The following is a 21,041-nucleotide window of genomic DNA, read 5'->3' as shown; positions in this document are numbered from 1 at the left end:
ACTTGTAGCTGTGGTTGCCTTGCATAGTTTCCTAGAGTTGCAGCAGGCATATATATTAGATTCTTCATTAAGCCGTCCGCCATATTGGAACGGTCAAAGCCAGTCGGTGAACATTTGAGAGCAAGATGACTGTGCGTCTGCAACCGTAGTTAATAATATCTACATCTCCAATAGACTTCAGCAGATGATTTTGCTAAACTAACACAATACAAGAAGACGAAGGCATAAGCTAACACGACATTACAAAGTTATCATAGTTTAAAAACCTGTAATATTGAGTTAATATTAACAACACAAACCAACACATTCTAACTTGTGAAAGGTTATCCCATTTCTTCGGGAATTTAAATCTCAGCGGTGGTTTCATAGCGAGAAGCTGTGCATCATTGATTTTCACTTGTGAGCGACAAGACGCTGAAGTTGACCGTTCCAAGATGGCGAGCGCACTGACGTGTCTGCTGGACTCTGGAGCGGTCGAAGGCATATCTATGGTTGCAGGCAGCAGGGGGCGCCAAAGACCAGCATCAGTTTCGCTTTCGTTTCCGTTTAAATGTCCCAAAACATCGGTCAAACCCTAGGCAGTGAAAACTAATACCGTCGTTGACAGCATCAACGAAAATGACGTCTATCGTCTCTAGACACATATATGACTTTCTCTGCAAACATGAAGGCTGTACAGACTATGGTAATGTCGAGAGGAATTTACGGCAGCGTTTCACGGTGGCGGATCAGGTTTTGTCTCTGGTGCTCGATGATCACCAGAGGTTTGTTATAATTCAGAATGAACGCTCGAATCCCAGAAGCTCCATACCAGCTGCTGACAGCCTGATCTTAGCCAAAACCTCACTGCGAGTGTGTAAAAATGACAAATGTGCCGGGTGTGAAGAACTACACCTGTGCAGGTACTTTGTATGTGGAAACTGCAGATTTGGGTAAGTAAACTTTGAGTTCCTCCTTAGGCCAGCCAGTTGTTATAAAAATGAATAATTATATGCCATAAACGTTTAGATAGAGACAAGGTATATACGCCTTTTCAACGTGTATTCCTTAAAACTAACTAGCTTCCGTGTTTACGTTAGCACTATTTGACTAGTCATTACATACCTGTATAATGAGTTAAAAGCCAGTTGCAGCTAGTAAGATGAGAAAATGTTACCAGTATCAATTCTTCTCTCACAAATAGGTACAATATTTACTCTAAGAGCTAGTAAAGTTGGAATAGGTGCCAGCAATAATTGGAATACAGCATACATACTAACTATATGCATATTTACACAAAATAATATTTACACAATTTTTGTTTACACATAATTACAGCTTGTTTGGAAGTTACACAATTATATAACAACTCTGTGTGTTGTATTTAGATTATCTGTTTATTGTAGAACATACAGCTTCACCTTATATAAATATATTTAATTTGCCTTATTTTTCATTCTTAGGCCAAAATGCAAAAATTCCCATGACTTGACATCAAAACATAATCTTGACCTCCTGAAAAATAATGATCTTCATGGCCTTGCGAGTGGAGAGTTGTTTCAACTTCTGCTTCAAAATGACCCCTCATTACTTCCAGAGGTAAATATCTATTAATCAGGTTTGCTATTTATCTCATTCTTTATTTAGGTGACTCTTGTAAAGTCATATCAGATTCTGGACGCCATTTCTCATTTGACTTTAATATATATCTAGATTGTACATTAACCTTTCCTCTGCATGGGCATGTCTCACTCTTCATAATAAGGGAAGTGATTACAAAAGCTGTGTACTCTGACCCAGGATGGCCGAAAACACGCAACATCTACTTATTTTCACATACAGTATGTGACTCTCGTCTGTTGTGATTTGTCTAGGTGTGCCCCCACTACAACAAGGGGATTGGTGAATATGGCAGTTGCAAATATCAAACAAAGTGTACCAACCTGCACCTCTGCCAGCATTTCCTGCAGGATGACTGTAAGTTTGGAAAAGGCTGCAAAAGGCTCCACAGCTTTGATGCAAATGCTCTGAAAATCCTGAATGCCCGAGGACTCGGTCCAGAAAACATGAGCAAACTCCTCGGGCTTTACAAGAGCAGGTTGCTAATTGCTTCTTCCGCTTTCAAGAAAAGTGAGACAGGTGAATGCAAACAAAAGAGCCACTGATTCTGTTTATGTATTTAGCACACATTATTTTGCACTGAACAAAATAGCTGTATATTACTGCTCTATTTGTTTTGTTCTTCTCCTCCATGTCTCATTCTGGACAGCAGCTCTACCAGCAGTGAGAGGACGCACCAAACACAAATCCAGTAGCTCTATCAGTGAAGCGGATCAAAATGAAATCTGTCTCTTTTTCATACGCACTGGATGTAGCTTCAAAGGTGATGTCAGTGAATATCCTTAATGCTAATCACAAACAAGAGCTGCGTCCGAAATCACGTCGAGTAGGTACTACATTTTGTTTGAAACTTACTTTATGGCCGTAAACGTTCTGTATATAGTATGAATATGGATAGAAATTTGAATGTACTACCTACAAACATGTATTGTCACTGTCACGTGACCTACCATTGTCAGTTGTGTCGCTTCACTGCTGTTCTCCCTCTCCCATGGTTTCATGGGATGGTAAAGTGTCCATTGAACATGCACTCCAGAATCTCGGCAGAAGTAGTAGGCCATCTGGGTACTTTTCGCCTACTGATTATATTTTTTGGTGTACAGTTTTTCGCATAATATATAGTCTGGACTATAGTAGGCATATTCTGGTGCATTGAAGAGTTTCTCAACCTTAAAAATGTAAAATACATTTATTTGACATTATATATAAATCAACTCATTAGCATAAATAAACTATTTTTAGCATAATTGTATAGTTTTCTATCCTGTAAACAAAATATGCAAAATAAAAAAATAAAATATGCATAATAATAACTTAAAAAAGTGAAATGCGCGCTGCAGTGTGACCTGGACACAAAGGTGATTCTCTCCAATTCTGTTATGAAGGGGAACAAGAATTATGGTACTTAAAGGGTTAGTTCACCCAAAAATAAAAAATCCATAGACCGCAATATAGCCAACACATTCAAGGTCCAGAAAGGTACTAAAGACATTGTTAAAATAGTCGACGTGACTGCAGTGGTTCAACCTTAATTTTATGAAACGACAAAAATACTTTTGTCCGCAAAAACAAAACAAAAATAACAACTTTATTCAACAATATCTTCTGTGTCATTGTCATACGTTGTTTACTTCCAGCGCTTCCAGGTTTAATGTCAGTACGCCGACTCTTTATTGGCCGGTTCCTGCGTCAGCATCACACACATTTGTGCCCTCACTGTGCTTACTTCCGTCAACTGCGTAAGAATAATGACGGAAAAGAAGAAATTGTTGAATAAAGTTGTTATTTTTGTTTTGTTTTTGTGCACAAAAAGTATTCTCGTTGCTTCATAAAATTAAGGTTGAACCACTGTAGTCACATGACTGTTTTAACAATGTCTTTAGTACCTTTCTTTAGGACCTTGAAAGTGTTGATTATATTGCTGTCTATGGACGACGCATATACCTCTTGGATTTCATCAAAAATATCTTAACTTGTGTTCTGAAGATGAACGAAGGTCTTACGGGTGGAACGACATGATGGTGAGTAATTAATGACTGAATTTTCATTTTTGGGTGAACTAACCATTTAGAAAATGGGACCAAAAAAGTTTGAGAACCTCTTTACGTTAAACAAGAAACCCATTTGATTAAGTGTGTTTTCTTCTCGAAGCAATGTGTTTGACATCCCATCATTTGTGTTCCTCTAGACAAGTGTGCCCGTTTTCACCACCATCTACCCTATAAATGGCAGATATTACAGAAGGATGGAACTACATGGGGTGACTTACTGAATGAAGAGGAGATTGAGAAGGAATACTGCAGTCCAGCTAATGTCCTGTGGTATAAATAGACATACATATATACTCAGTGGTATTTTAATGGATTTTGTAATAACATTAATGTTGCAAATGTAGCGTTTCATCACTTCCCAAAGTTACCAATGGCACTGTAGAAATGCTTTGTCAGTTGTGATGAATCTATTTTGTGTCCAATAAGAGGGAAGGTTACTGGGATAAAATAAATAATAATCAGCTGGTCATGTGATCGCAATATGTCTGCTTCTATGAGGAGACCCGCTTCATGTAAAATAAAAAGTATTTTATTAAATTATTGATGTGACATGCAAGGTTTCAACTTTTAGTAGCAATTTCTTTATATGCAAAACTTTATTAATGAGGGACAAATAGTGCCCAATTAAAGATTGTAGGTTATAACATGTGCTGGTTTGTCATGATTTTTATAACACCTTTTTTTCCTCACTTGTTGCATTCTCCATATTGCAGTATTACCCAGAGCAGCTCAGAGTATCAGGTAGTGGACTTTATGTCAATGACTTGTGGAGTGTCAGAAATCCGTCGGCTGTCCACAGCATCTTCTGTTACTAAACCACCCCATTTCATTCTGACCACTGAATGGATCTGGTACTGGAGGAATGATAAGGGAGGTTGGACGGAGTATGGCAAAGGGGTCAGTGACACATTTGCAACATGATACCTCTCAAAAACGATTCTAAAGCCTGTTCTTGAAGAGTAATATTTCTACAGTGTAAAATTTATGCAATTATTTATGTCAATATATTATACAAAAAACCTGTTAGCTTTAAACTACATTACATTTACAGTTATTTGTGTCAATTATTTGTGTCAATATATTATACAAAAAAACTGTTAGCTTTTAACTACATTTCACAGCAGTTATTGTTTGAATCTTACAGGAAGATTCCAAACTCGTGGCATCAGTCACCTCAGAAGACCTCGAGAAACATTACCTGGCTGACAGTGAAAAGGAAATCTCATTCACTTCACAGAACCATCAATACATCCTCAAATTTAAAGGTACTTAACAGTGTTAACTAAAACGAAATGATTTCTTTATTGAAATAAAACTGAAATAAGATATAAATATTAGATGAAAAACTTGAAACTGAAATGAGCATTAGAAATGTTGCTTTGCCAACTAACTGAAATAAAAAAAACGCTAAACAGAAATATGAAAAAACTAAAAATAATAACAAAAAGTACAAAGTTACTTAAACCTAAATTTAAAAAAAAAATTTAAATATAAAAAAGCTAAAGTAAAATATTTATAAATACTATAATACTATATAAATACTAAAATAACATTGGTACTTAAAGGATTAGTCAACTTTTAAATAAAAATTTCCTGATAATTTACTCACCGCCATGTCATCCAAGATGTCCATGTCCCTCTTTCTTCAGTCGAAAAGAAATTAAGGTTTTTGATGAAAACATTACTGGATTATTCTCCTTATAGTGGACTTCAATGGACTCCAAACAGTTGAAGGTCAAAATTAGTTTCAGTGCAGCTTCAAAGGGCTTTAAACGATACCAGACGAGGAATAAGGGTCTTATCTAGCGAAACGATCGGTCATTTACTTAAAAACAAAAAAAAAAAACAAATGTATATGCTTTATAAAATAATGGAACTGGCGCCGTGTTCGTTCCGTAAGTTGAATAGGGAAGGTGTAGGACATACAGCGTAAGCTTTTTGAAGAATACGGAAGGTGGAATGGTGGAAGCACTTGCAAGGCGATCATTTGTGTTTATAAAGCATATACATTTATAATTTTTTTTTTTTTAAGAAATTGAATGATCGTTTCACTAGATAAGAACCTTATTCCTCGTCTGGTATCGTTTAAAGCCCTTTAAAGCTGCCCTAAAACTAATTTTGACCTCAACCTTTTGGAGTCCATTGAAGTCCACTATAAGGAGAATAATCCTGGAATGTTTTCATCAAAAACGTTAATTTCTTTTCGACTGAAGAAAGAAGGACATGGACATCTTGGATGACATGGGGGTGAGTAAATTATCAGGAAATTTTTATTTGAAAGTGAACTAATCCTTTAATTATGCAACATTGACATTAACTTTTTTATGGGAGTAAACAACAGAGTTTGACATGATGTTTTGGCAAATCATTTTCAGAGATGTGCCAGCAAAATGTGAAGTACAAAACTGTAAGAGACATTAGAAGGAGACCGCGTTTTGTTTCTGCCCAAGATGTCAAGAGCAAAATCAAGGGGTATGATATACTGTACCATTTATCCATTACATGCACTCACATTAAAAATGATTTATTTGTTGTTCAGTGCACTTCATTGTTTGGTGTTTTAATTAGAAGCGAGTCTTCAGACAGCTCAGCATCTTCTTCTGTGGAAGTTCCTCCTTACTGGGACAAAGGAGCTCTTCCTAGCTTCACCTACAAGGTACATAGTCCAATCTCTTTGAGTACAGGGAGGTCAAACAGTTATTAAAGGTGCCCTAGATTATGTTTTTAAAAGATGTAATATAAGTCTAAGGTGTCCCCTGAATGTGTCTGTGAAGTTTCAGCTCAAAATACCCCATAGATTTTTTTTAATTAATTTTTTTAACTGCCTATTTTGGGGCATCATTATAAACGCGCCGATTTTATGCTGCGGCCCCTTTAAATCCCGTGCTCTCCGCCCACAGAGCTCGCGCTTGCCTTAAACAGTGCCTTAACAAAGTTTACACAGCTAATATAACCCTCAAAATGGATCTTTACAAAGTGTTCATCATGCATGCGGCATGCATGCATCGGATTATGTGAGTATTGTATACTGTTATATTGTTTACTTCTGATTTTGAATGAGTTTGATAGTGCTCCGTGGCTAACGGCTAATGCTACACTGTTGGAGAGATTTATAAAGAATGAAGTTGTGTTTATGCATTATACAGACTGCAAGTGTTTAAAAATGAAAATAGCGACGGCTCTTGTCTCCGTGAATACAGTAAGAAACAATGGTAACTTTAACCACATTTAACAGTACATTAGCAACATGCTAATGAAACATTTAGAAGGACAGTTTACAAATATCACAAAAAATATCATGTTATCATGGATCATGTCAGTTATTATCGCTCCATCTGCCATTTTTCACTATTATTCTTGCTTGCTTACCTAGTCTGATGATTTGGTTGTGCACATCCAGACGTTAATACTGGCTGCCCTTGTCTAATGCCTTTTATAATGTTGGAAACGTGGGCTGGCATATGCAAATATTGGGGGCGTACATATTAATGAGCCCGACTGTTACGTAACAGTCGGTGTTATGTTGAGATTCGCCTGTTCTTCGGAGGTCTTTTAAACAAATGAGATTTACATAAGAAGGAGGAAACAATAGAGTTTGAGACTCACTGTATGTCATTTCCATGTACTGAACTCTTGTTATTTAACTATGCCAAGATAAATTCAATTTTTCATTCGAGGGCACCTTTAAACGCTATGGGAATCAATACAAATCAATACTTAGGGTTATACTGTAGATGACGATTAGTATTTCTACTCTTACTACTCATTTAGCATTTTATCTAAAGAAACTTACAAATGTGTAATATCACATAGTTTTTATGTTTGTTGAAAAGCATCAGTTACCAACAGTCATGTAATTATAGTGAATTTCTGAAACTACTGTAAAACAGTGTAATGTTTCCTCAGATTATTCCTCTGCAAAGCTCTTCCAAAGAGTACCAAAGGGTGGGATCAATGTTTAGTAGAACAATGCCCCAAAGCATCATTCACAGCATTGAGAGGGTGCAGAATCCTTCTCTCTGGAAGGTCTTTCAGTGGTATGTTTCTTCTTATATTTCTATGTACTGTAACATTTCACTAGAAAAACAACAACAACATGACTTTACTGATAGAAAATTGCATATTGTACTTTAGCTATACTGTATTTGTAAAAACTACCATTTTGGACAATCAGATCTTTTGGATCTGCAAACAAATGATGCTAGAGCTTTTCTCAGAAATACAAAGTTCTCTCATGAAACTAGATGGCACAGGCTAATAGGTCCTTTAACTCAGTCTGCTCGTAATCACATCTATAGGGCACACTTGATTGGTTCCTGCTGTATCAGTAGCCAATGAGCTTGCATGCTTAACCTTCAAAATACATTGGTAGCAGTTGCTATAGCAGTGCAGTGCGCTTCAGAAACCCTCCACCTTCCCCAGCTCCACCTGTATAGATCTGCTACTGCTACTGGTAATTCATGTACGCTATATTGTACAGCAGCAAGCATGTCTTACTTGCTCACAGCAGTGTGTCATGTATGTTTTAGCAGTAGCAAGTCCCGTACTTTCTCTGCAGCAGCAGCAGCAGCAGCAGCATAGCAGATCTATTCCACCAAGACCAAACATATCAACATTGTCATATCCATTACCATTCTGAGAGTTGTCATGACAGAACTAACTTCACTTTTGAGCCATTTTAGTGAATGTAAGAAGACATTTCCCCTCAAGATTGCGTAGTTTTTCACTTTAATTATGAACATGTTCCATGAACATGTGATGGCAATGTAGGGGAATTTACAGTCAATGACCCAATGACAAGATATGATGAATGAAGACTAGGAGTCAGTTAAAATAAATAAATAAATAAATAAATTGAAGAAAAATTTACTGAAAAATAGTTTGCAGTTTCATCAGCAGAAGTCAGCTTCAACGCTCACAAGGAGTTCATGGCCACTCTGCGTACTCTTAACACTAACTACATCATTACTTCAGGTTGAATGATTCTGATTGGCTAAGAAATAGTTAAACACATATGTACTGATAGGCAGAAGCACATCTCCATCGATTATCCGGATGACACCTAGGCACGAAGTGACCTAGGTCACGGATATGCGTTTCTGGGTGCCAGTTTGTCCACCTCTCCAATACAGGATCTGTAACAAAAAATACTAGCGCAAATATACGGATACAACTTCAAGGTTGAAGTTGGTTGAGCAGGTTATTTTCCCACAACATTACTGATAATATGTTCTCACTCACAGTAAGAGGTACAGTCTAGTGATTGAAGATGAAAAGTAAAATAGCTGCTTGATCATACACTAGACCCAAAAGAAGACCCATAGAAGAAGTCATTCAAATAATTTAATATTTAGGATGAATAATACAGAGTAATAATAATTTCTTTGTATTTTGCTTCAAAAATGTGCTGGTGCTGTTTTTCTTTTTAAAAAATGCCACATGCTTTAATATGAATAATTATAATATTAAATGTATTATAAATATATTAAATTTATATATATGTAAACATGTCAATAATATACTGCATTAAAGTCACCATGAAATCAAAATTGACATTTTTTTATGGAATGTTGCAGGACTTATTATAAATGATTTATCAGTACACATTTTTTTTTTTTTTTTTAAATTCATGTGCTCTAGTAATCTTTTACCAAAACAGCTTCTCTTTTTTTTTTCCCCTCTCTTTTGCAACGACATATCTCTTCTCTGATGACGTTTTTTTGGCACGAGGGTAGGACAAACGGTCACTCACATGAGATCACAGCAATAGCAAACCACAACAATACAACAATTCAGTCAACTCCCGATGGACAAAATCAAGTCCCGCCCTACATTCGAGAAGCCGTTTAAATTGAATCAGTGTTTCCAAGGCTGCGGTTTTCCCGTGGAATTCGGCTACTTTAACAGTGTTGTCGCGGGTTGTTTTTCATGTCAGTGGGTTGAAGCAACAACATTAAGGTGATATTTAGCCCCGGTATGCTAATTTTACCAGGGGGACCCTGCCAAAAAACGCATATTTTACCCCATGGGATGCAATTTTTTATCGGGGGATAGTTTTGGGTTAGATTTGAGTAGCAATTGGGCAGGTTTTGTTGTGGAAACCTGGAAACCCTGACTCGAATATATGTCACAATAGGGGAAAAAAGACTATTGCAACTTCTGTTTCATGCCAAATTTAAAGTATCCAAATACACTTTGTATAATGCACTGTACAAGTATGAATAAATATTTACATTCTAAGTGGGAAGTAATAGTATTTTGAATATGGTATACTCGGTTTATTGATCTTGTTTACCCATTATATATATATAATATATATATATATTTTTTTTTTTTCCCTAGGCAAAAAGAACAAATGAATTTGAAGAATGGAGGGAGTGGTGTGGACCAGCGTTACCTTTTCCATGGTACGGACGAGTCTTTCATAGAGGCCATCTGTGAGCAGAATTTTGACTGGAGGATCTGTGGCAGTCATGGGACAAGTTATGGGAAAGGTATTTATACATTTTCTTCTTCTTTGCAGCATACCATATCTCTTCATCATATTATGTACAATGAATGTTATTATTGTATGTTTCTGAATTGATTTTTAATGATTAACAGGCAGCTATTTTGCCAGAGATGCCATATACTCTGACAAATATGCAAAATCCAGGAACGGCAAGACCAAGAAGATGTTTGTGGCACTGGTGCTAGTCGGAGACTTCACAAAGGGTAACAGTAGTTTATGCCTTCCTCCAAAGAAACCCCACAGTCAAAGCTTCTACGACAGCTGTGTTGACAAAGAGACTAACCCAGCCATTTTTGTTGTGTTTGAGAAATTCCAGATCTATCCTGAATACATCATCGAATACTCTTAATTTGTATAGTATCAAAATATTTTTAAATATATTTGATACAGTGAAACATTCTAATAACGGAAAGCAGGTCTGCTTGTCTACTTATTTCTTGTAATAGTTCTGAACATCCTGTTACACAAACGATTTATGTTAAAGTCACCCTGTAGTCAATAATTTTATCCCTTAAAACTCATCTTTGACCACCAAAATTACATAATTGAATGTTTTTTTTTTCTGTAAAAAAAATTTATTGCTGCCTTAAAATAGCTTGAATGTAACTCTACACCATTGCCTCATTTATTACATGCGGATCTATGAATATGATAATTAGCCCCACCTCCACTTACTCGCATGAGCTCTGAGATCCACTCGGTCAACTTAATGAGGTAAACGCTGCACAATGGAGTCGTTTTTTTACAACGTCGGACACGTTAACGGTAATTAATATGATTAGCATTTTGCTTGACTACGTTATCAACACAAGTGATTTCAAACTGTGTTTTTGAAACTCTTTAGATCACTGCAGTTTTAAAGAGAAAAAATACTCAGCAATGATGACTTATGTATTTGTACATGGCTTGTCTTAAAGCATATTAAAAACAGCACATAGACATTAAACAACTTTATTTTCACTACAGGGCGACTTTAACATCACTAAACATTACCAAAATCTACAACTCTTGGGCATTTCAAGTTTTTTCTTTCAAGAAAATGTTTGTGGGGTATTACATATTGGGTAATTGTGTTTTATCATAATTAAATTTTACTAAATCATCTGTGGCAGATATAGCAGGATTAAAATAACAGGAGTTTATGTAATGTCTTTATGTATTAGTTGCAATAATTTCCATATTGGCTTTGGCACTGAGAAAAAAAGGTTTTAATACCTGATCAGTTGTATAGTCAAAGGTTTATCACTTAAAGGTGCCCTCGAATGAAAAATTGAATTTATCTTGGCATAGTTGAATAACAAGAGTTCAGTACATGGAAAAGACATACATTGAGTTTCAAACCCCATTGCTTCCTCTTTCTTATGTAAATCTCATTTGTTTAAAAGACTTACGGAAAACACGCGGATCTCAACATAACACCAACTGTTACGTAACAGTCGGGGTGTACGCCCCCAATATTTGCATATATGCCAGCCCATGTTCGAGCATTAGACAAGGAAAGGCAGTATTAACGTCTGGATCTGTGCACAGACAAGGTAAGCAAACAAGAACAACAGCGAAAAATGGCAGATGGAGCAATAATGACTGACATGATCCATGTTAGCATGATATTTTTAGTGATATTTGTAAATTGTCTTTCTAAATGTGTCGTTAGCATGTTGCTAATGTACTGTTAAATGTGGTTAAAGTTACCATCGTTTCTTACTGTATTCACGGAGAAAAGAGCCGTCGCTATTTTCATTTTTAAACACTTGCAGTCTGTATAATTCATAAACACAACTTCATTCTTTATAAATCTCTCCAACAGTGTGTAATGTTAGCTTTAGCCACAGAGCATAGCCTCAAACTCATAGAGAATCAAATGTGAACATCAAAATAAATACTTTACTCACATGATTCGATGTATGCACACAGCATGCATGACGAACATCTTGTAAAGATCCATTTGAGGGTTATAGTAGCTGTGTGAACTTTGTAAATGCGCTGTAATATAGTCGAGAGCTCGTGTGGCAGGAAGCACGCGATTTAAAGGGGCGGCGGCTGAAAAAATCAGTGCATAGTTAATGATGCCCCAAAATAGGCAGTTAAAAAAATTAATTTAAAAAAATCTATGGGGTATTTTGAGCTGAAACCTTACAGACACATTCAGGAGACACCTTAGACTTATATTACATCTTGTGAAAAAGCATTCGAGGGCACCTTTAAGTATAAATCAGTCAGTAATTCAGTTTTATTGCAGTAGATTTTAATGCAGAATATGACAAGTAAAAGATGTAGTTGAGAACTGTATGAACACTGAGCATTACCCAAGCTTTTGAAGTACTCAAGCATTATTACATTACTAATTGATGTTTTATGTATTTTTATGTTCAATGAGGTGGAAGGAAATAAAGCATTGATACTATTACAGACTGGTACTTTGTACTATTATTTTCATTATTATTACAGTTATTTAGAAATATATTTATGTAAATAAATATATAAAACAGCCCAACTAAAAAATGAAAATTCTGTCATCAGAAACAGGTGTGGTTGGATCATTGAGTCAGCAAGATGACCTTTATTTGCATCAGCTGATTCAGAACAGATCTGACTCAATTCAAATCAAATCAAAAATTACTACTTCTCATGAAGGTGTGAAGAAAATACAGGGTGGATGTCTATCGCATGGCTTCAGAAGACTTCAAATATAGTGCACGAGTCGTATTAACCACTTCTATGGTGGCATTAAGACGTTCACCTTTTGTGTTTAGGCCATGTTCATAATGACAAAATGTCATTTTTGTGAACTGTCTCTTTATATATGTAAGTCTCTCGATTAGTATTTGACTTTGAACTTTTGCTTACTGTTTCCACCCATCACATTCTTTGTCCTCTGTGAAAATGCTGATATACAAATTACAGCACAACGCTATAACAATACATTTTGACAAATAACTATGAAAGATTTGCAGCATTTAATACCCAAAACAAAATCGCAACTTAAATTTGTAGTTCAAAAATCTAGAAATGCAAAATGTGATGGCTCAAAAATGCATTGAAAAACAGGCAAGGGGAAGTAGAACATTTACGGGGAAATCAGAAGACAAGGAGCAGGCCAGATCTATGACAGACAAGATATTATTGGTGAGTCACTGCGCCCCCTGGTGGCAAGATTGTGAAGTGAAGTCTTGGAAATCGGGTCTTGAGCCTGAAAGGTGCTAAAGAGGATGTTTTGTTTTATACATTTTTGCAATATTACTTGAAACTGTCTTTACTAACTGATAAAAGACTACTTATTAGGTGCACTGAAAGGAATAATATTAATATACATCATCTGTGCACGAGGTAGGGCCTTAAAAACATCAGCCAATCGTTTACACGATTGGCCCTCTGGCTTGTCAATCACTGCCATGACGTTCCTTGTGAGAGACGTGCGCGGCTGTGCACTCCAGTAACTTTCCACACTCCACAGGCGCCGCATGCAATGTTTTTGTCAGGAGACAGGAGTAACAACTGCAGATTATGAGTTACCTGCGGTGAGTCCGACATAATGAATCCACTAACACGATACTGCGAATGCCGGTGGTAAACACTCGTGTTCCAATAATCGTGGACGGGTTTTGGGAGGCGTTCCCTCTAAATTCTTACGCATGCGCTCATTACAAAAACTCAGTAACAGTCTTTGGTTTCTCAGTCGACGAAAAGATCCTCTTTAGCACCTTGAAGACTGGTCCACTTGGCGGCTTTTTCAGGTCCATTTTGACAGTAAGTTGGTTTTATATACAATGCAAACTCAGAGATTTCTATCTAAAAGCTCATAACATTCAAATCAAACACTCCTTTCATGTGTAGGTCTAAGACGCTTGATATCAATGCAGTGTAATTGAAGATAAATACATGTATACTGAATGATAAACCATTTATTTAGTCATCTGTTATACTGTACATTTCAAATCATTTGAATATCTTGTCAAAGTATACTGTTCATACCCTGAGTAAACAATCACATTCAACCAAGTGAGTTAAGCTAATGCCACAGCACTCTATACACTCTTAATAATCTCATTATTCTGGTACTGCACTGTATATTTATGCAATATATAAAATACATAAAATAACAGTATAATCAACATAAAATCAAATACCTTGTGCGCAATGAGGCGAGACGTCTCATCCCAGTTCCTTTTATCAAATAAACTATACATTATCTGACACTTTTCAGCTGAGACTGTCTCTTTCTCACAGTTGTGCCTTCTTTGTAAATGATTAGTGTTGAAATCAGTTTTAATCAAACAATAAGCACAGATATATTTGTCAGATAACTCCAGAATAAGTAATTTGATTCTAAATAATTTGATTAGAATCAGACTGTTGTGCTGAGAATTGAAACGATATTAGGACTCGTCCTCAAAATTCTCCCTCTTGGTGATTTTGACCAAAATACCATTCTTGGGTCCGAGGGTGGTGCTCGACTTTAATTCCAGAGGAACCTGTGTGACATAACAGAGAAAATAATTACTTATACATCTGTTTCATACCCTCAGGAAATCAGAAACCAGAATATCCATGCATACTAAAGCTGCACTTTTTCAGTCAAACAAATAACAAACCTCAGTGTCCTCGCAGGCCACGATGTTAAACCTCCTAAATATGTGAACCAGAGCCACTTTAATCTCCAGCTGGGCCAATCTCATGCCCACACAGCTGCGTGGCCCCGCTCCAAACGGCAGATACACAAACGGGTGCCGGCTGGCCTTGGCTTCTGGAGTGAACCTGAGACAAATACAGAGTTCATTGTGAGCATATCACACAGGAGGCATGCAAACAAAATGGAGAAATAGCGGAAAAATATCCTTAGAATATCCACAGAGAGGATTTGAAATAATACAAGATATTCTGTGAGATACCGTTCAAAAGTTTGAGGACGACAACATTTTAAAATGTTTTTGAAAAGTCTCCTATGCTCACCAAAATTGCAATTATTTGATCAAAAATACAGTAAAACACTACTAATGTTAAATATTATTTCAATTTAAAATAACCGTTTTCTATTTTAATATATTTTAAAATGTAATTTATTCCCGTGATGGCAAAGCTGAATTTCCAGCATCATTACTCAGTCTTCAGTGTCACATGATCCTTCAGAAATCATTCTAATATGCTGATTTGGTGCATAAGAAACATTTCTTATTATTATCAATGTTAAAAACAGTTGCTTAATATTTGAGTGGAAACATGATACACTTTTTCAAGATACTTTGATGAATAGAAAGTTCAAAAGAACAGCATGTATTTGACATAGAAATCATTTGTAACATTATAAATGTCTTTGCTGTCACTTTTGACCAATGTAATGTGTCCTTGCTGAATAAAAGTATATATTTTAATGATAATGTATATGTAACTACACTAAACTTAGGGCCTTTTTACACAACATCATTTTCAGTTAAAAACAGAAAACTTTTTATGTGCTTTGGCCATTCATTTTTACACAACAACAGCTTTTTGGCAGCCCGAAAATGCAAACTTGCAAAGTGCAAGTTTTTGAAAACTATACCGTTGTCATCTCCATGTAATCTACAAAAACACGAATTTGAGAAAAGAAAAAAAAAAGACATGCGCATGCTTATAACGTGTTCAGTCTATAGGCGAGTAATGTTTCTTTACAAAGTTACATCGCCAACTACTGGCCTGGCATGCATAACACAGCGTTTAAAGGTGCCCTAGAATCAGAATTTGAATTTACCTCGGCATAGTTAAATAACAAGAGTTCAGTACATGGAAAAGACATACATTGAGTTTCAAACCCCATTGTTTCCTCCTTCTTATGTAAATCTCATTTGTTTAAAAGACTTCCGGAAAACACTCGGATCTCAACATAACACCGACTGTTGCGTAACAGTCAGGATCATTAATATGCATGACCCCAATATTTGCATAATGCCAGCCCATTCGACGCATTAGACAAGGAAAGGCAGTATTAACGGCTGGATCTGTGCACAGACAAGGTAAGCAAGCAAAAACAACAGCGAAAAATGGCAGATGGAGCAATAATAACTGACATGATCCATGATATCATGATATTTTTAGTGATATTTGTAAATTGTCTTTCTAAATGTTTCATTAGCATGTTGCTAATATACTGTTAAATGTGGTTAAAGTTACCATCGGTTATTACTGTATTCACGGAGACGAGAGTTGTTGCTATTTTCATTTTTAAACACGTGCAGTCTGTATAATGCATAAACACAACTTCATTCTTTATAAATCTCTCCAACAGTGTAGCATTAGCCGTTAGCCACGGAGCACTATCAAACTCATAGAGAATCAAACGTAACCATCTAAATAAATACTTTACTCACATAATTCGAAGCATGCATACAGCATGAATGACGAACATCTTGTAAAGATCCATTTGAGGGTTATATTAGCTGTGTGAACTTTGTTTATGCGATGTATATATAGTCGAGAGCTCGTGGGGCAGAGGGAGCGCATCTCTTAAAGGGGCCGTGCTGAAAAAATCAGTGCATAGTTAAAGGGTCATGAAACCCTAAACCAAAATTTCTGAGATTTTAACAGAGGTATGTGTGTTGAACACCATTGAAGACAATGTTAGCATCTGTTAGATTTAATAGTAGGGGGGAAATGGTTAAATTTTAGTTTTAGTACGCTATTTTCGTCTTCCGGGTTTAAAATCTTCATCCTGTCCACGTCACAGGCTGTGACGATAGTGCTTTGATGACTCATCTGTGTTTCATAATTATTAACGAGACTGAGTTTTTTATCCAATGAGAAGACACTCTCTTAATTATTCATGACACCACGTGGATCTTTCCAATGACGAGGACGGTTAACGGCACTAAACAGCGAGAGAGACTGACTGACTGACGGTGCGTGTCCGTTGGCGCGGAGCGAGCGGGTAAGCGCGAGTGTTTTCGGTTCATTCCTATGGAAGTTGAGCCGCGCGTAAGTTAAATGTGACGCTCAACTTCCATAGGAATGAATCTAAAAATGCTCTGGTCGCTTGCTCTGCTCCAGTCGACACACAGCCTGACTGACTGAGCGTGTTGCAGGTTCGGCGCGTAGATCTATGCTATGTACGCAAGGTTTTTTTTAAGCGTTTTTTTTTTTCAAATATATGCATGTATAGTGTGTATATAAACAACTATATATTTTATAATGACTGTAATTACACATGTACATTAATATGTTTTAAATAGAATTACGATTACTGTAGGATATATGTAGCAGGGCATTCAGTAACTCTTGAAAAGACAAAAATAAAGTGTCAGTGTATTTCATTAGATGTTAACTTTTCCAGTTTTTTAAAAAATTGTAGTATTTCCTCACGTTTTACCACTGATTTTTAGTGACAGTCGATATGCATGGGCTACTGGCGATGAGAGTTTCCCCCCTCCCCTCTCCTCTCACAGCCACCACGCCCATTTAAGTTGCATTTTTCAAAAAGATTGTGAGCTAGACTTGAGCTGAAAGAGGGGGGGTTTCATGACCCTTTAATGATGCCCCAAAATAGGCAGTTAAAAAAAATTAATTAAAAAAAATCTATGGGGTATTTTGAGCTGAAACGTCACAGACACATTCAGGGGACACCTTAGACTTATATTACATCTTGTAAAAAAACAATCTAGGGCACCTTTAAAGCAAAGGTTTTTCTTTTGTCGTTTTCATTTTTAGTACATTGTCGTCATGTAAACATACCCTAAAATTATTTTTTAAACGAAAAAAATAGTACCATATTCATATCACTCAATTTGACTAGCTCATGGAAAACTGTTGCTGTGCAATGCTGACAGTCACAATAACATCATAGATACAAATTATTACTGTTACAGAAACTGTTCTGCTTAGAAAAGACTGACTGAAAGAAAGTTCACCTCTCCGGGATGAATTTCTTAGGTTCGGTCCAGTGCTCTGGGTCATAGTGAAGGAAACCTGTAGGGATTTCCAAAGATGCTCCTTTAGGCAGAAACTGGCCATTCACGACAGTATCTTGATTAACATCTCTTGCAACCCTGTGATGAAACACACAAAACCATGATATTTAAGATTCACTCTGGGGAAAAAGTGCATGCTGCTAGTCCAATGCCCAGAACCAACGTATCTGAACCGGTTATAAAATAGTAGCTGTCATACCTGAATGCAGGTGGGTAGAGTCTGAGCGACTCACATATGACCATCTCTAAATACTTCAGCTCCTGAACATTAGTGTAATCTGCTGTCTCCTGAAAAAGAGAATTAAACTTATTGAACTTACTAAAATATTTCTAGTTACCAAATATGGCCAGTAGGTGGCAGCACAGCAGCAATAATCAGTGATCCATTCTACACAACATAAAATAGCTTTTAGAAATAAAAAACAAATGTACCAGATATTGTACCATACTTGTTTTTATATTTTTTTCTTTGTGATCAATATTTTTATTGTCTTAAAAATTAGTACTATGTACAGGCAGATGCCTAAGAGCTGCCTAGACTTTCTTTAAAAAAAATAAAGCAATAAATTATTTGTATTTGTTTGAACTGAAACCGAAGCAGACGCAGCCCAGCAGGCAGTGCTAAGCAGTCTATCTCTGCATGGCTCTGTGAAAATAGGGGTCAGGCACTGAACACGCACCCGTACAGTTCTGCCCACATCCTCGGCCTCTGAAGCCCCCAGTCATGCAATGTGGGCATAATAAATGACTAGCTGCTCTAAAGTCACTCTGTTCCACCAGTAAAAGCATCCGTTGCAGAGATGAGATGATGCAGCGGGGTGAGAAGAGGGGCAAATTCTGGCACGCCGGAGGCACAGGCGCCCGCCCCCCTATTGTCTGGCTACACTGTCGGTAGTCAGTTCTCGTTGGGTGTCATTGTGGTTCTAGTGTAGAGTGACATGGCAGTGATGAAACACTGTGAGAGGAGCAGCGCTTTGTCTCGCTGCTGCAGACGAGGTATAGTTATGTTCTTCAACAACAGATTCACTAGTGACTAAAAGGTGCTGTATGTAATTTTTTTGACTGTAGTAAAGCACAAAAATACCATAATATGTTTGCAGATATTTAGGAAACATGCTAAGTTCACATACTTCTTTCTCTGAAAAACAATGCTGCAGCCAGTTATTTTACTTTGAAATGTGTGTTCTGTGTAGGAATATCTGTTTTTGTTTTGGTCTGTGTGATCCCGCCCACTGCTAATTTACTCAATAGTATTTCAACCCCGGGGTTGCCAGTTTGCGGAAAACACAGCGTATTGCAGCCATGGAAGCCAGCAAACAAATTGAGTCTGAGATTGCAGATTTTACTAAAAAGCTCTATGACCAGAAACATTTTAAAACAGATAAATCAACTCATCAACTTACAGTGTAAGTCACTTGTCGCCTTTCATTGTCAACTGCACTCGTGCCTGTTGCGTGTCCTCAATCAGGCAACCTGCGTCAGCGAAGTGTCTGAGGAGGGGGGGCAGGAGAAAAAAACCCTCTCCAATATTTTGAATTTGGACTGCAGTACCCATTTCAACCACTAGCTGTCAATATTACATACTGCACCTTTAAGACTTTTAAGGGTCATTTCACAAAAGCAGTGCTTTTAAAGGACTAGTCCACTTTTAAATACACTTTTCCTGATAAATTTACTCACCCCCATGTCATCCAAGATGTTTATGTCTTTCTTTCGTCAGTCGAAAAGAAATGAAGGTTTTTGAGGAAAACATTCCAGGATTATTCTCCTTACAGTGGATTTCAATGGCTACCAACAGATTGAAGGTCAAAATTACAGTTTCAGTGCAGCTTCAAGGGCTTTGAACGATACCAGATGAGTAATAAGGGTCTTATCTAGCGAATCGATCGGTCATTTTCGAAAAAAATGCAACCGTTTATGCTTTATAAACAAAATATCGCCTTGAACGTACTTTCCGCTTCCGCATTCTTCATAACGCTTACGCTGAATGTCCTACGCCTTCCCTATTCTACTTACAGAACGAACGCGGCGCCAGTTTCGTTTTTTTTCTTAACTTGAATAGGGAAGGCGTAGGACATTCAGGACCCTTATTACTCATCTGGTATCGTTTAAAGCCCTTGAAGCTGCACTGAAACTGTAATTTTGACCTTCAACCTGTTGGTAGCCATTGAAATCCACTGTAAGGAGAAAAATCCTGGAATGTTTACATCAAAAACCTTCATTTCTTTTCGACTGACGAAAGAAAGACATGAACATCTTGGATGACATGGGGGTGAGTAAATTTATCAGGAAAAGTGTATTTAAAAGTGGACTAATCCTTTAAATGCTTTCACTGTTCCGTCGCATCTTGCCCCATGTTTTCATGTTCATGTTTTTAAAATGTGTCTGTGCCCATGCGTTGTTTTAGACTTTGCTGCGCTCACTCTTATGCTTTTTTAATGAATGAGCTCACAACTCACACAAATCACCAGCGACAAAGCTACATGATCCCATTCATTTCAATGGAGCACTGGCGATTTCCAGCGACAGTGGGTAAAATCAGCTCTCTAGCTCGTGAATCAGTAGATCGTGTACGTGAATTCAGGCACTGGTAAGGACCCTGGCACACTACACCTTGGGACACTGGTGACAAGGGTTGCCAGGTTTTCATAACAAAACCTGCCCAATTGCTACTCAAAACTAGCCCAAAACTAGCCTAATCGCGTTCCGGGGGATAAAATTCCCCGGTAAAATTTGGGTTCCACGTTTTTGGCAGGGTTCCACTAGTAATATTTGCATTCCAGGGGCTAAATATCATGTTATTTGGGGTTGTTTCAACCCGTGGACATAAAAAACAACCATCTATTGCTTGTCATTATGTGTATTGAGTTTGCTCATGTGATTTATGTTTTGCACTTCAGAACTTCTGTCAAGGGAACATAGTGAGCATCAATGCTCCCTGGT

The 21,041-nt window shown here is 37.0% G+C and overlaps 2 protein-coding genes across 6 annotated transcripts in view; one reads left to right on the top strand and one right to left on the bottom strand.

Moving 5' to 3' along the window:
- Positions 1-509: 509 nt before the first annotated feature.
- Positions 510-10,719, top strand: parp12a (poly (ADP-ribose) polymerase family, member 12a). Of its 3 annotated transcripts, none has more exons than XM_048168983.1 (12): positions 510-932; positions 1,443-1,578; positions 1,854-2,118; positions 2,252-2,362; positions 3,788-3,920; positions 4,364-4,547; positions 4,795-4,915; positions 6,026-6,122; positions 6,219-6,306; positions 7,557-7,687; positions 9,993-10,144; positions 10,254-10,719. In XM_048168983.1, the coding sequence occupies exons 1-12, from the start codon at positions 619-621 to the stop codon at positions 10,508-10,510; spliced, it is 1,989 nt and encodes a 662-aa protein (XP_048024940.1). In that variant the 5' UTR covers positions 510-618; the 3' UTR covers positions 10,511-10,719. The 3 variants fall into 3 exon arrangements, with proteins under 3 accessions (XP_048024940.1, XP_048024939.1, XP_048024938.1); XM_048168982.1 differs by having other exon boundaries at positions 2,249-2,362; positions 6,222-6,306; XM_048168981.1 differs by having other exon boundaries at positions 2,249-2,362.
- A 3,326-nt stretch (positions 10,720-14,045) lies between these two features.
- tbxas1 (thromboxane A synthase 1 (platelet)) overlaps positions 14,046-21,041 on the bottom strand; it is a 96,481-nt gene continuing 89,485 nt past the window's right edge. For all 3 annotated transcript variants that reach the window (XM_048168034.1, XM_048168036.1, XM_048168035.1), the window contains 4 exons: positions 18,298-18,386; positions 18,039-18,176; positions 14,754-14,916; positions 14,046-14,633 (listed from right to left, as the gene is read on the bottom strand). In XM_048168034.1, the coding sequence (XP_048023991.1) occupies positions 14,538-14,633; positions 14,754-14,916; positions 18,039-18,176; positions 18,298-18,386 (486 nt within the window). In that variant the 3' untranslated portion in view covers positions 14,046-14,537. The remainder of the gene's footprint in view (positions 14,634-14,753; positions 14,917-18,038; positions 18,177-18,297; positions 18,387-21,041) is intronic.

Source organism: Megalobrama amblycephala, linkage group LG19 (genome assembly GCF_018812025.1).
Source record: "Megalobrama amblycephala isolate DHTTF-2021 linkage group LG19, ASM1881202v1, whole genome shotgun sequence".
Taxonomy (NCBI): Eukaryota; Metazoa; Chordata; class Actinopteri; order Cypriniformes; family Xenocyprididae; genus Megalobrama; species Megalobrama amblycephala.
Note: the sequence above shows the minus strand (reverse complement) of the source record. Positions and strands in the feature narration are given on the sequence as shown.